The sequence below is a fragment of the Phalacrocorax aristotelis genome, chromosome 1, assembly GCF_949628215.1.
Source record: "Phalacrocorax aristotelis chromosome 1, bGulAri2.1, whole genome shotgun sequence".
Lineage (NCBI taxonomy): Eukaryota > Metazoa > Chordata > Aves > Suliformes > Phalacrocoracidae > Phalacrocorax > Phalacrocorax aristotelis.
The window spans coordinates 67,075,262-67,091,394 of NC_134276.1; the positions used below are offsets into that span (position 1 = coordinate 67,075,262).

General features: G+C 46.0%; 1 protein-coding gene across 1 annotated transcript; it reads left to right on the top strand.

The window, feature by feature from the left end:
- Nucleotides 1-5,841: 5,841 nt before the first annotated feature.
- On the top strand, nucleotides 5,842-14,727 carry F7 (coagulation factor VII). The gene is made up of 8 exons (XM_075091295.1): nucleotides 5,842-5,995; nucleotides 8,165-8,325; nucleotides 8,897-8,921; nucleotides 9,015-9,128; nucleotides 10,779-10,919; nucleotides 13,076-13,182; nucleotides 13,690-13,810; nucleotides 14,022-14,727. Exons 1-8 carry the CDS (start codon nucleotides 5,926-5,928, stop codon nucleotides 14,558-14,560), a joined length of 1,278 nt encoding a protein of 425 aa, XP_074947396.1. The 5' UTR covers nucleotides 5,842-5,925; the 3' UTR covers nucleotides 14,561-14,727.
- The last annotated feature ends 1,406 nt before the right edge of the window (nucleotides 14,728-16,133 follow it).

Consider the following 16,133-nt stretch of genomic DNA (forward strand, 5'->3'; position numbering starts at 1 on the left):
TGAAAGGATTCCAGCCTAGATTACTCTAGTGGAAAGTAGCGAGTTTTCTATATAAATAGCCTAATGATTGATTTCTTTTTAATTTTAATGATGTTTATTTCCTGTTGCAAACACTGTGGACTCCTCTTGGGTTTCTTATATGCTAGATAACTGGCTCAAAGTTGGAGCACAGTCTTTCCTAGGTACAGAGGCTGTTGGCTCATGGGAATTGAAAGCCCTTTCTCCATACTGCACAGATGCTGTCAGTGAGCAAAACTGAGGACTTTGGACCATAACTCATTTACATCAGCTCTCTCAAAATGAGAGGGACTCCCATTCCCCTGTCGTGTGTCAGGTAGTTGTTACGAACTGCACTGTAAAGTTCTGAGTGTCCACGCAAGTCCCCAGAATTAGCGGTCTCCCTCGGTTTGCGTGGGTGAGTGCCACATCAGCTTGGTACGGGGCAGCTACCCAAATTAAATTCCCTTAACTTAGGATGTAGGAATAAAAGAGCCAGATTCTGTTGTCCCTTACGATTTGTTGTAAACTGTGTTTAGATATACTGTATTATCAAAATAAGATGTTTAAATGTTGAAATAGGTTCTCTGGGCTTTCATTTGAAAGGAGGTGAATAGGTAACATGTAAGCTATGATGGCCACAGTAGCAATAACTACAGTTCATTGTAACAGCTGTTGAGGAAGATAAAGAGGAGATTTTTTTTTGGCAACTCAGAAGCAGCTGAAAAGAAATGAATGGCCATGTAAAGACTCCAAGAGGGGAGGGTAGTTTTCTGACCTTTAATAGCAAAACACTTGATAAATAGCTTCTCCTGTCCTTACAAGCACCCTGACAGGGTGAGGCCAGCTGAGGCAGGAGGACAACTCAAGGCCTTTGGCCAACGTATCGTGCTCCACTTAACTTTGTTCCAGGCGACTTCCTGAAACCCTCTTTAAAGCCTGTCCCGTTTATTTATAAAATTTCCACTCCTCCTCCTAATAATACACCCAGGAAAGAATTTTAAGGCTTGTGAAACTTGAAGCTTGTCACTTTTCTATGCAGGAGGCTGTGTAATAGCATACGCAATACGGGGACCAAAGCACTTGTTCTCCTTAATTGGTGAGCTGCTGCTTGAAAGGCAGCAGGAGGTGCTCCTGAGATGGCGCTTGGGCAGAGGGATGCCAGCTCCCTCGCCCGCAAGATTGTATTGGGTTTCTCCTGGTTTTTGTTTTTTTTATTCTTTTCCACATATTTCCAAGCCGACGCACCTCAAACTGACCCGTTCAGCTGTAACATGTTGGTCAGTCAGAGATCTGAAGGTAAAGAAGGGAGAGCGTGGATCGGGTGGATTATTTTTTGAGGTGAGCACATGGGGCTGGTGGGGCGAGGAGCACAGGGCACAAAGGTGTTTTAACTTGAAAAAAATGCTGTATGTCGTATGCCGAAGTAGCTGCTGCGTGGGGCTGCTGCCAGTCCAGCAGAAGGCTCCCCTCCTGCCTCCCAAGTGCTGCACCGTTGCACCCGTGCTCCCTCCAGCACAAGGGAGCTACTCGGTTATCGCCCCCCCTTCCCCAGGCAGTTTTTGGCCAGATCAGCTCCCGGAACAGGTGCACCATTCCCCTCCCTGAGCGGAAGCACCCTCGCTTGCTCCTGTGGCTGCAGCCTCTGCAATGCCAGCATGGTTCCCGCCAGGGACAGCCTCCAAAGGCAGCAGGGCAGGGGCACGGGGTGCCCAGGGCGGTGAGGCGCTGGGGGGCTCTGCAGGAGCATGGGTAAGGCCAGAACAGCTGTTTCAGCATCCATTTCCTCCCTCGGCTGCTCATGTGCTGTTGTACGTGGTTAGCTGAAAATATCATCACATGTAAATAAACACACACCCCTCGTCAACAGGCTCCAACTGTTTTGCTTGGTCCAAAGGGCATTCACAGTGAAGTCCTCGTCCACAGCTCAAGCCTTTTCTTGAGAAATCTGGGCAGCGATTTGTCTAGACAAAGCCTCGAAAGCAAAAAATGTGGCGTGCTGTACACAAAAAGCAGGCTGCAAGATGAAGTGGCAACGCTTCGTCATCCCCCCTGGCGGTGTAGCAAGATGATGAGTCCCTCCGCCCTTCGCGAGGAGAGGCCGAGTTGCGGCCAGGACAAAGGCAAACCGCGAGGAGCCCTGCCAGCTCCTCCGCGGCTCTGACCCTGTGGAGACAGGCTAGAATCACCCACAACGTGAAGCCCCTATACCAGTAAGACAAGAAGAGACGATGCACTAAAATTTGCTTGCTGGGCATCTTTGCATCTCTCCCGAGTACCGCTGTGGCTGCCGTCGCCTGCACCAGCCGCATCCTAAAGACGGTGGTAGAAAACTATGGATCGAGTTTTGCGTTTTTATTCTGGAAGGTTTTTACTCGGATCAGCCGGTTTGGTGCTGAAATCTTATCTTTGACAAACCAGTTGAAGTGAATTGATTAATCACCTTTCAGGTTCTTGTATTTACTCATTTCACATCGATTGAGAAGACTGCAAGGTCCCCAGCTGCATTTAAAAGACTACGGATTTACTGGTGGTGCTGTTGCAGCTGTGATGGTCTCGGGACACAGTCAAGAGAAGGGCTGCAGTAAAGTTAATATCTCTTACTACCAAGTGAGCTAGGTGGCAAACTTTGGGGCACACTGCCTTTATTTTAAATTTAATTTTCCTGTGTCTTCTGTTTCCTTTATTACCAAGTATCTTCAGATATCCTTCTCCCCAGATATCCGCAGCAAAAGAAAAGGAAGAAATAACCCACGTCAAGATTAAAAAATAAAATGTTCAGCACTTGTATTCAGAGCCAGTCAGAAAGAAATTCTCAAAAATATTATATCCCCATCTCCTACTTCCTCTTTATGAAAATACCTGCTCTATAGGGGAACAGAGCTCAGTCAGCAGCCATCTAATCTTCTCCTGGAAAGAAATAGTTCTCTTTTGATGTCTAAAAATTAAATAATTTGCTTTAAAATTTAGCAGCGTGATATTAATATATTTATAGATTAATACAACAGAAACAGGAAATTATTAACTTGATCACAAAGTTTGGCTTGCTTTTAACTAGTCTGATAAATGAGTAATGGCAAGTTACTATTGTTACTGGAGATTGAAATTGACTTTTCCATAAATTCATGAGGCAGCTTGTTCCTATGCCTTTCTTACCTAGACACAGCCTTGCCAGCTTACTCAAATGATCTCTTATGGGCCTCTTTGAAATAGAAATCACTGATGTATTTTTTTAAATTGTTCCTGAGTGCCGACTAGAAACCTTATGTTTAAAGGGCCAGTGACCTGTTGGATCAGACCAAGTGGCACGGTTCCCAAAAGCTTCCATACCTGTCAACACGAAATATAAAACTTAAAATAGCAAAATCGTAAGAGATTTTCTTTGAAAAATGTCAGTAGGGAACAAAACAAGAATAAAGAATGGTATGTTCTGAGACATCAGTTCAGCATGTCTTCCAGGCTTTAGATTTTTTAATTTTACATTGTTAACATTTTTCATGGTTAATTTTTTTAACTTTTTTTTTTTTAAATAAAGCAGCTTTGGCACATCCAAACCATACACTAAAAAACACCCTAAATCACATTTTCTGAACAGCTGTCCCCAGACTGATTCTAGCAGCACCCATGAGCAGCAGGGCTGCATGTTTGCATTAATATTTTTCTTGGAATTGCTCAGAAAACATAAGCCAAGGCTGAAGCCTGCACTGGTAAGGAGATTTATAGAGCAGAATACCAGGGCAAGTCTCATGAACTACAGCAAGACCACACAAGAAGAGAAACGAAGGCTTAGGGATCTTCTGGGGCAGGAAGGCTAATGAACTGACGTTTGCTCCTCCGGCTGGGGTGTAAGACAGTAAGGGAGGGGAGCTCTTCTTTAAGAACACAGCTCTCTAACCAGATAAGTGGCTCGGCTGAAGTTAGTAGGAAACAGCTTTGCGACAAGACCCATGAATATGAAGTTCATGAGTGAAGAGCTGTAATGAAGTCCTGGGGCCACTGAATCGCCAATGACCCTCCTCATGGGCACGGTCATCCCTGATGAAACATAATGGCATGAAGTTTTCTTGGATGAAGGACTGTCCCCATATGAACTGGCTGTTGTTCCTAGCTCTTGGCATTTCTCCCTGGGCTCTAAAAATAGTGATGTTTGTCTGTAGTCCCAAACAATAAATGCAAAATCTTCCATGCTTAAGGGATGCCAGTGGAGGAAGGAAGACAGAAGGAAAACACTGCATCAGTCCTGAAGGATGTACAGGATCTGCACACTACGAAGGAAGAAGACGAGAAAGCAAAGGGCTGCCATGGTGCAGAGGTGCTGTGATGCTGCTGTGGACTGGCAGCCACCCCACCCTCCCTGGCAGGGAGATACCCACCCAGCCTAAGGAGATGCGGCTGAGGGGGGCAATAGGTGCAGACCCAGGCTGGCCTCAGGAGTGGGAGGCACAGCCTCATGCTCTGACCTGTGTGATTCATTCATATAGACAGGGATAGATCTTTCCCCAAGAAGATGAGAGGAAAAGACATTTTCAAGCAGCTCCAACAAGCTTAGCTTTGGTCTTGCTGAGCTGAACGTGCCCTTGCTGTTTTCAACTCACTGCTGTAGGCAAGTGAACAAGGAACGAGGACTGTGTTGGCAGGCTTTGAGGTGTGGAGAGGGTTCCCAAAAAGCAGAGCCAGGTACAGTGTGGGGCTGCTGTAGCTCCTCTTGTATTCCAGTAACTGGCCTCCTTCCTCTGCCCCAGGACAGGACCTGCCACAGGTTCCCAACGATCCCAGGAACTGGGCTGCTGGGAATTAGCCAGGCTGCGAGCCAGAGAAGTGCCCGGATGCCCCCTCTTGGGAAAGCGATTTCAAAGCAGGACGTCCAGCTGTGTGCACCACCACTAAGTAACAGGAAAGCATGTGAAGAACGGCCGGGAGCCCGGCTTTCCTAAGCAATCACGACTTCTGCAGGGAGTTACACTGAGAGTTGGCAGCAAAGTAAATATCCAGCTGTTGCTTTTCTTTGCTGTAGCATTCAGATGCTGCGCTGACCCTCCTTCCTTTCCATGCTGGAAGGGGAGGACGGCATGGAAAATCCTCCAGCCCTCAGGCAACGCTTCACTTCTCATAGACAAACATGCTCTTTACCTCGCTGCTATCTTAAGTAAATATTTCCACAAGAATGTTGTCAGCTCTCTAGTCTGATGCCATTAATTGATTTCCATTAACTCAGAGGACTGCTCACGTTCCAGATAAAACATTGTCTGCAGATCAGCCCCCCCAAACCCCTATCATCACTAATGAAATATAACGTGGATCAGCTCAGCACCTCTTCCAGCTGGTAAGATCTGTGCAGGTCACACGGATCTTGCAGTAAAGATGCAGACAAACAGTGTAGGGTGTTTCTTGCTGGTTAATTAGTGTCTCCAAGTAAATTCAGCCAGAAGAGCAGAATTTCAGTTGGCGATGGAAAAATGGGAAGGACAGATGTCAGTGGTTAGATCATACTCCGAAGCACTGAAAGGCTGTATCTTGACTGCTGATTCAAGACGAATATCATGCCGCTGCTCTCTGCATGCGGGGCTATGTGGCCAAGTTAGTGCCAGTCACACAGATGCAGGGTCCCAGCATTTATGATTCTCAGGAAAAAGGTGTGTTAGATATAAAATGGCAGCCCAGGGTAGCAGCCTGCGTAGTCAGCATAACCTTTGCACAGGTCAGTAGAGCACACTTCAAACCAAGCTCCCTGTTTGTGTGAAAAGGGCACGTTGCAGGATTTGCATGTGCCCTTCCGCTCAGCTCGCCGGGCTGTCATGGATCTTTTACTGTTTCCATGACTCGCGGGCCCCTCCTCTGGCTCTGAGCATTTGAAGCTGAGCTCTTTGGCCAAACAGTCCTTGCTGAAATGTCAATACACTACAGGGCCGCTGGCTCACAGGGTTCATCATGGTTCCCAGGCAGTGTATGACTTTGTTTCTCTGCTTTCTGCTACTGATTCCGCTTTCTCTGGATGCAGGTACGTTGTAGGATATGGCTGTAATTATGTTTACTGGCGATGGGCCTCTCTCCTTGTAACTCAGATGTAATTTTCATTGCAAATTTTGAGCACTGTTGCATGTTTGTTCTGCCTCTGGCTGTGCCTGTGAGTTATTCTAAGGCTCTTGTTTGCTTTCAGTGATGGCATCGGTGCGCTTATTTTGCCAACTAAAGAAAAGCACCTCTAGGCTGCTAAGTGAATCTATTGTCTCACTGCACAGACATCAGGCAAACCATCAGGTGCTTGCCCACTATGTGAAAAAGGAACTCGGATTTATTGTTATTTTATGTTGAACTGTGGTATTTTTCAAAGCAAAGAATCAATAGCCTGTCATTCAGCTGCTGAGAAATTAAAGAGGTGAGGAGCCACCCTGTTTCGGCAGCAGCCGAAGGCAGTGAGGTGGGAGCTCTTCGGTGGCTCCAGTACGTGTCTGAAAATCCGCTCCCAGATTAATAAAGCAGACCCAGTGCTTTCAGATCCCCAGTTAGGCACTGACTGGGTCTCCCACACTGCAGTGAACAAAGCTGGAAAAACATGTAGCAAAGTCGAAAGCGTTCCAATGTAAAAAAATCAAACAACGCCGAAACAAAAGTGGGAGGATGTCCCCAGCCACGCGCCCAGGCACGCTGCTCTGCCAGAGTCCGTGCCTGTGCACTGACACATGTGTCACGTATCTGCTGTGTAAGGTTAATGAAAAGCCTTTAAAGAAAGCCATATTACAAGCATACAGCCTGACTTCGAAATCACAGCACAAAGACCCAGCTGACATTCCTACAATGGGCTAATGTTTATGAAGCCCCCTGGGATAAATTCAATGCAAGCCACATAATACTTTATTCCTTCAAGTAACTTTGAAATATAGGGGAAATTACCACTATTTTGCATGTAATTCAGCAAGTGCTCTGGTGAGACAACTCACCAGACTGGAATAACCCCTCTCAGGATTTACGTTTGTGTGTGTGTTGGTGAGGACACACGCATCTTGTCCTTCAGCAACCACCTCAGGGCCCTTCCAGCAGGTAGGAGGAAACTCCCGCTCTCTCAGGGGTCATGTAGTGGAGAAAGTCCTGTGGGAAAGGCAGGCGACATGCATCGGCCTCAATCCCTGAATCTGCCCACAACCCCAGGTGACATAGTTAAAAGCGCTGAAATGTAGTTGTTGTCATGAAGCTCCAGAATCCCCTACTGCCATGGAGGAGAAAATAAAAAATGCAAAATTAATTATTTCAAGACTTGTTCTGTGTAGTACATGGAGCAAACGTACACCGCAGCACTGGGACTTCTTGTTCATTATCCTGAATTACACCAGGAGGGCAGAGTTGCGTGATGTGCTTGCACCCTGGAGCCAAGGAGCAGATCAGCATGGTGACAACACCGTCAACTCTTTCAGTGCATACTTCTGTCGGCTGGAAGTTGATGTAGCGCTACGATGTGAGCTCTGCTCACACCTGCTATTGAACCTGTCTACCCAATGTCTTTCCAAAGCATGGCAGAGGCGCACAGGGAGAAGGCCCACGTGGCTGTGATATATGGTGCTGGCAGCAGCTGGGAGCCATCCACAATGCAAACAGCATTGTCCAGCCTTCCTATGTACCTTAATGTAGCCCTTTTTACAGAAGAAAAATAAAGATAAATATATTAAAGCAGTGGTTCTAAAATTGTGGTCTGCAAGTGGCAGGGGAAGTCCCTCCTGCAGGGACAAAGAGGGAAAGGGTGTGAGATAACACAGGTGAGGAATGGAGCACTGGGGGTTAGGGGTGACTGTGGTCCCCCCGTCACCAAGTGACTTACCGTAGCGAGTACAGGAAAATGGGGTGTCGCCATGTACGTCAGCGCTAGATAGAGCAACACATGCTTTTCAGCTGCTAGGACTGAAAGAAACTGTGCTGCTCCTGTTGAGACCTACTCTGTGATGTGCAATGGTACCTTAGGAGTCGCTGACAGACAACATCGGCGTAACACGCCACCTTCTCTTAATCTCTGGGCTCCATAAAATTAATGTGCTGCCACTTCACCAGGGAGGCAGGTCTAAAGCATCTCAGAAAAAGCCTGGGAAGCAGAAAAGCTTTCAGGGGAAATCATCAGCCCCGTCTTCTCTGTCTGGAGAGCGCAGCTGTATGACAAACAGACCGTGCCACTGTTTTTCAGTCTTTCTAAAGCAGGAAGAGGCAAGCCGCGTTCTGCAAAGGCAAAGACGAGCCAACAGCTTCTTCGAAGAGATTAAACTGGGGTCAGTAGAGCGAGAATGCATGGAAGAAAAGTGTTCCTTTGAGGAAGCAAGAGAGATTTACCACAATGATGAAAGGACTGTAAGTAACACAGGGCTGGGTGAGCGCTCACCGTCAGATGGACCCCCAGCCTACTCATGGGTGTGCTTTTACACTTTAAACCATGAGAGCAAAAAAAAAAGCACTTCGTGTCCTGCTGTTTGCATTTTTCTCTTATATTTATAGGGGGACGGGCAGCAGGCGTGAGCTGCAGGAGGGCATAGTGCATGGGGCAGCCCAGGCAGTACCGATCTGGGGGTGGGGGTGGGAAAGTGGATGCTCTCTAAGTCGTTTCCCAGCCCCCCAGTAACTCCTGACCTGACAATACCTTAAATTATTGTATTGTGCAACATCTGTTTCAGTCAATCTCACCTAATCCATACGGACGTTATTGATGGATAACCTATTTGTGGGTGTTACACAGTGTCCTTTTCTACTGGTATATAAAAATACTGTAGCATGTAGGAAACAATGTATAATAACCTATGGACATCAATTTTCATAAATTATAATGGCAAAGGGGCGTCACTGTGGCTGCCTTGTACTACAAGGGCTTTAGGACTTAACCTGGGTTAATTTTTCTTTAATTAAATCTTGCATCTTTTTCTTCCAGAGAGAGTTCTGGCACATCTATTCTGGTACGATTGTTTGGGATGTTCTAGCAGCTGCAAAAACACTCCCGCCGCTGCAGCTCTCCGCGTGAGCCAGACTGACACTGAATGTTTTTACAGACCCTAACCAGTGTGACTCCAACCCCTGTCAGAATGGTGGGAGTTGTGACGACCAGTTTCAGGATTATGTGTGCCGCTGTCCCGACGAATATGAGGGCAAAAGCTGTGAAAAAGGTCAGCTCTAGCATAGCTTAACCAAACAAAAATGTCATTATTAATTCAAATGCAAGGCACTGAGATAAACAGCAGCAATAATTATCATTCTGCACCATTCTATCAGAAACAGCTACTGTTCACACTCCCTGTGGTGTCGTGTGATGGATCTAACCAGCTTGGTTGTCAGGCACTGCAAGGCACCAGGATAATTATTACCCCATGATGACTTTGTAAAAAAATTGCCTTTTATCCATGGTCTGAAAGAAAAGGAGGAATTTTTTTTCCTACCCAATTGCTGAAGTTCACAGAATCACAGGATCACAGGTTGGAAGGGACCTCAGGGATCATCCAGTCCAACCTTTCTAGGAAGAGCACAGTCTAGACAAGATGGCCCAGCACCCTGTCCAGCTGACTCTTGAAGGTGTCCAACGTGGCCGAGTCAACCACTTCCCTGGGGAGATTATTCCAATCTCCCCAAGAGCAACTTGTGTCCATTCCCCCTTGCCCTCTCCATGGGACTCCTTGTAAAAAGAGAGTCTCCATCTTCTTTGTAGCTGCCCCTTAAGTACTGGTACATGGGGATGAGATCCCCTCTGAGCCTCCTTTTCCCAAGGCTGAACAAGCCCACCTCTCCCAGTCTATCCCGTATGGCAGGCTTCCCTGTCCTCTGATCATCTTGGTGGCCCTTCTCTGGACCCCTTCCGGCCTGGCCACATCCTTTTTGTATAGCGGGGACCAGAACTGTACACAGTACTCCAGGTGTGGCCTGGCAAGCACTGAGTAGAGTGGGATGATGACTTCTTTATCTCTGCTGGCGATGCCCTTTCTGATGCAACCCAGCATCCTGTTGGCCTTCTTGGCCGCAGCAGCACCCTGTTCGCTCATGTTGAGCTTCCTGTCCACCAGGACCCCCAGGTCCCTTTCCACAGAGCTGCTCCCCAGCCAGGTGGATCCCAGCCTGTGCTGCACTCCTGGATTATGCTTTCCCAGGTGCATGACCTTACACTTGTCCTTGTTGAACTTCATGAAATTCTTGTTGGCCCACTCTTCCAGCCTATCCAGATCTTCCTGCAGAGCAGCTCTCCTAAGTTACACTGACTTAGAAGCTCGGTGCAGTATGTGAATGAGAACTACGCTGGATGTGCATCATACCAAGGCCAAGGGGACGGATCCAGTGGTTAATAAAGTCTTTCCATGGATTCCAGTGGGCACTGCATACTGAGTGTTACACTTACACCCTCAGAGCATGCTGAGGCCAAACAAGGACTAGGCACTCATCAAATCTAACCAGGCAGCCTCAACGGTCATCCCAGAGCATCCTTCTGCCAAATGGCAAAATACAAAATAGTTATACTTTTTCAGTCATATATTACGACGGTGACCACACAAGTATGACACCTCCAGACAGCTCAGATACTGTATAAACACAGACTGATTTAATTTTAGATGTATGTTTCTTAGGCATAGACTTTTCCTCCTTAATCCCTGGAGATCCAGGTCTGCCTCGCTTTTGCCAAATGGGAGGTGTTTTTCATGCAGTCACTGCACATAAATCACAGAAATGGCTTTGCTGCCTTGCTTCCCTGTCAACATTTCAAGCTGCACTTGACTCACAGTAAGCACCAAAATCTACATTTGGCAACCTAAATACTCTTTCTCTGACTTTAGCCGTGGCTGACAAACTGAAGTGCATTTACGACAATGGTGGCTGTGAACAGTACTGTACTGACGAGCAGTCTGAAAAACGAGCGTGCTTCTGTGCGGACGATTACATGTTAGCAAGTGATGGTGTGTCCTGCATTCCCCAAGGTAAGATACTACTAGCCTGATGTGAAGTCCAAGCCAGCCCTGGAAGAAAAGTTTTCTCGTACGCATCAGGAGGTGCGAGGTATAACCCTTAGCCACCAGCTCCCCACCTCTTCTTCGCGGGTGGAGTCCAGAGCAGTAGGTTTGGGCTTCTGGTGGAAGTTAGACACGCCAGAAACGCAGCTGGGGAAGTGTGCACACTGAGCAGGGAGCCTTTTGGAGCCCTCTTTCCTGGCCCCAGAGGTAAAAATAATTTGGGAAAATATTTTTGGGGCAGCATTGCTCTACTGTTGGATCTCCAATCTGAATTTGTGACTATGGATTTTATTACCATATTTATTTCAGCACAGGAGTCAAGAGAGGAAGAGGCCTATTAAAACCAGAGAAAATCAGTTACTCTTTTTTTTTTTCCTTTTTTCTCCCCCTTTTTTTTTTCCCTCTTTGGTGGGATCAATACGCTTTTGGTATTTTTCTAGACACTATGGCTAGATATTTCTCTTACCCACCTGACAAGGTAAATTTCAGCTGGGACTAGGATAGCACAAGTTAATTATTTTTCCAGTACATAAGCTGGCAACTGACTCTATTGCAGATGCCTACTTCAATTACTTTATTAGAGGGGAAAAAGAAACCCCTGGGGATATGAAAATAAGCGACAGAGCTGCAGGGAGCACGCAAAGTAATTCTGAGGGGTAATGCCCCCCTACACACACCTCAATGGAGCACTCATGCAGAGAACTGATAACGACAACGTAGCTCTCAACAACAGCAATTTCATTAGAAAACAACACGTAGTAATGTGCTTACCCCTTATGAGCAGATTCCGCAATATCATGTGATGGGGAAGCTGCTTTTGTTCAAAGCTGAGAACAATGAATTCAATATTCCCCACAGGCTTTCCAGCCTGTCTTCCCCTGCAAGGAAGATGTATTCTTGGGGACCAAAATACCTGTAACACTGACCATGCACTGCAAGGAGACAAAACTAATTGCCAGACTGCCAGTCCCTTCACCATCCTTCTGTCATCTCTCACAATGTCCCTTTCAAATGCCCAAACTTGCACTGCCCTACATACAGCCTTCGAGGGTAGGGGTTTGTGTGACATCTACGCTCACCTTCTTCCAGCTGCCGCCAAAGAGCCAGTCCTGGTTTTCCATACCTTGCCTGTTCCTGTAAAAGCTTGATGCTGTCTTTGCATCAGGAGAAGTAACTGGCACATTCAGGCTATTACATATGCGTGGGGATGTCAGATTCAGCTCAGCATAGACTATAGGGCCCTGGCTCCCAAAGTGACAGAGGGTGAGCACTCGTCCTCACAGAGTTACTGCAGAGTGACTGCTGGATGTAAGGGATGGTGTGTTCAGTTACAGCACAGCCACATGGCACAAAAAAAACCCCAAAGCTAGGCCTTCTTATTCCTGGAAGGAAAACTCTGTTGAGTGAAGGATGTACTTTTCCTCTGCACTGCATCTCAGTCGCAGGTTCAGTCCTCAAGATTTGGTTCCCTTATTGCCGGTTTTCACATGCTTGCTCAGGCTAAAAACCGACCTTAGACTGAGATGTGCAGTCCAGAAGAATCAAGGGATGCTCTGGACCCAAGCAAACCAGGCACAGTCTGCCGGGAGGCATACCAGAAGACATAGTGTCTGCTCTTAGCAGATCTTCAGGTCTACCCCAACACCAGAGAGCAAGGTGTGCATCCCATGCTTAAGCCTGTGTCTCACCATGCCGTGGATGCTGTGCACTTCGTACAACTGACTTAAAGTCAGCAGGGTCGCTGAAAATATGTAGACTACAAAGCTTGACAGAGTCACTTCTGCTCTTTAACCTGCAGCCTCCCTCATTGTGTTGATGTATATCTTAAGCAGGTTATGTTGTTTGCAAACTCCTGTGAATATATGTCAATGATACTGTATGGGCCTGCACTCTATTTGTAAGAGCATTTCTGGCTGTTTCCAAACAAAAAGACTACTTACCTGATGAGCTGTTTTAAATTACTTTTGAGAACCCATGCTTCCAGGCTAGAAACCAGGTTTTCAGCAAACATAACTTCACTGAAGACCTTACACATTTTGCTGTGAATTCAGTGCAATAAAAATCACACTTGCTGCCCTTTGGTTTGTTTTTGGTTTTTGTTTGGGTTTTTTTCTCTTTTTCAGTGAAATACCCGTGTGGAAAAATACCAGTGCTGACACAAAAAAAAGCAGCTGCACAGGGGAGAATAGTAGGTGGTTTAATCTGTCCTCCAGGGGAATGCCCATGGCAAGTGAGTCTTCAGAAATCTTTCATTGCCTTTTTTTTTATTTCCTTACGAAACCGCTGTCTTAACTTCATTGTTTTAAAGCTATTATGTCAAAAATCCATAAAAAGTGCCAGGTCTGGACAACCAAATTCCTTCTTCATCTGTAGCGAGCAGATCCACCTGTTTCAATCATGCATCTTAGCCTTGTCCTGGAGTGCCTGCTTTCAGAGGAGTGGAGTGGTAATACAGCCTCCTCCATCTCCTGACCCCTTAGTCCTTATCATTACTGCCAGCAAGAATTTTAGCTGCAGCTTGGAGGGATATGCTCTTGGCCGTAATAGACAGGGCCATTACTACAAGATGGAGAAAATGTCAATGGAAAGACTCCCCCCTCCTAAATTCTCCAGACAACCGGCATTGTATTCACAATCACAGTTTCATAAAGTGACAGAAAGAAGAAATATAATACCCAACTACTGAGATTGACATCAAGCGCACATTTGATGTAAGACATTTGTTTTACGCCGGCAGGCCCTTATAATACAGGATCAGAGAGAGACGTGTGGTGGTACCCTGCTTTCCCCAGAGTGGGTCGTCACTGCAGCTCACTGTTTGGAGTGTATTCGTCCTGAAAAGTTTCGGGTGAGACTGGGTACGTATCCTCCCCTCCTCATGTTATCTAGCTGCGGTTGTGATGACGGCTCCCCATCCTGACAAACCAGAGTGAATGACAAAATGTGCAGGCTTTGGTAGCATAAGGGAGCTGTCCTTAAGAGGCATCAGACTAAAAAACCCCTATCTCCTCAAACTTCGGAGGAATCAAGGAGCTGCCTGACGTGACCTGCGATTAATAACTTTTCCAGGTGAACACGCAATAAATTATGATGAGAAAACTGAGCAAGAAAGTCGAGTTGCCAGGATTATCATTCATGAAGGATACATGACTGGACAAGTCAATCACGATATTGCCCTCCTGAGACTGGAAACACCCGTGAATTTCACCGACTACGTGGTGCCAATATGTTTGCCTGAAAAACGGTTTGCAGTGTATGAACTGTCCTCCATCAAGTTCTCCACGGTGAGCGGATGGGGACGCCTACTAGATGGAGGTGCCACCTCTTCTGTTCTGATGAGAGTTGATTTGCCTCGTGTAAAGACACAAGAATGTGAAAAGGAGACCAATTTAAATATTACAGAGAATATGTTCTGTGCAGGAGACCTATCTGGCGTTAAAGACTCCTGCAAAGGAGACAGTGGTGGCCCTCATGCTACAAAGTACAAGAACACATGGTTTCTGACTGGGATTGTCAGCTGGGGAAAGGGCTGTGCTGTTAAAGGCAGCTACGGGGTTTACACAAGGGTATCCAAATACATCGACTGGTTGAAGAAGAACATGGATTAATGATATTGAACCAGAGCACTTCCAGATCATGTTGTGGCCCCCAGTCCCTCTGTGCCATTTTCCTATTGAAGCATTCCTTACATATGTGATACATGTGATACCCACACCACTATTAATGATTTGAAATGAGCCCAATGCCTACCTGAATATATAAAATAACTTCCCTATCGGTGTTGTTTGTAAACTTGCATGTCTTGTCAAGCGGGCACAGAAGGGCCATAACGAATCGGACTCGGAGCCCCTCTCGTTCTGCATCCATTTTCTGCTAAGGGACAGAGCTAGATGCTGAAAGAAAGACTGTCAGCAACACATCAAGCACACCATGATCCTTCCTCCAGCTACCCTCTCAACTTCTGGTAATCAGTGATGTACAGACTTCCTGAGCCAGAAGTTGCATTAGATTGAATAGTCGTGAATGAACCTGTTGTCCACAAATTTGTGCAATCTTTTTTAAACACATTTATGCTTCTGGCTTTCACAACTTCCTATGCTGATGGGTCCTGTAATGTAATGATGCAATAGCAGAAGAAATAGAAAAAGTGTTTCTTTTAGCTTATGTCAAAGTAGCTTTCTCCAACAGTTGCGGTGGCAACAGGTAGATCTGAGTGGGAGGAACTGTAGGGAGTCTCCAGGTCAAAAAAGATGGGAAAAGGTTAATTCCACATTTCCAGGTCTACTATGAAAGCCTGATTTTAGTCGTCTTGCACCATGCATTATTGCAATAAGGCTACAAAGTGTAATAATTAACCCTATGAGTGATGAAGAATACCACTAACTTAATCTTATCTTTGCTTTGGTGTTATGCTTGTCGATACAGAAGAGGGCAAATGAAAGGCAATGTTTGTTTAATTTGCTCTCCAGTATAATCTAAATTGTACTCTCTGTCCTGAGATCTAAAACCAGAATAAGATAATTGCCAGACCATCCACAAAACACTCGCCAAAGACCATTCTCTATAGCCTTAATGCATAAACGGTAGAGCCGGAAGAGCTCAACTATACCATTTAAGAATGTACCTTCTAATCTAAGCATGAAAACAGCGGAAAGGTGAGGGAGATAAAACTGACCAGTTTCAGTATCTTATGCAAAACTTACACCTTGGATTCACTCAAATCATGCTGAATATTAGCTCAATCACAAAAGGTTATCAGCAAGTAGGGCACTTAAACTTGACCATACTCTGTTATTAGGGGAAAACATTGACATTACATGGTGCATATACCATGCAATACTGAACATCCTATAACCTGCTTTCCAACATAGAAGACTGGTATACTGCTCATTTAAGGAGTGAACTGGGAAAAGCAGCAAATTCCAGATATCTGAGAAACAAGAGGTCTTACAGTATGAAAACACACCCCAGAGGTCCTCATTACTCCTAAAAGGAAAGCATATATGCCAGCAGAATATATTTCCAGGGTGGAAGGTGATTAGGAGCAGTGACCAGCAAATAAAACCTTATTTTCACTGAGATGAGGCACTCAGCATTGCAAAATCATCCCCCTAGACTCCTCAGGCTCGAACCGTTTTGGGTTTTCCATGCTCCATAGGATGATTTGTTCTCTGTAACATT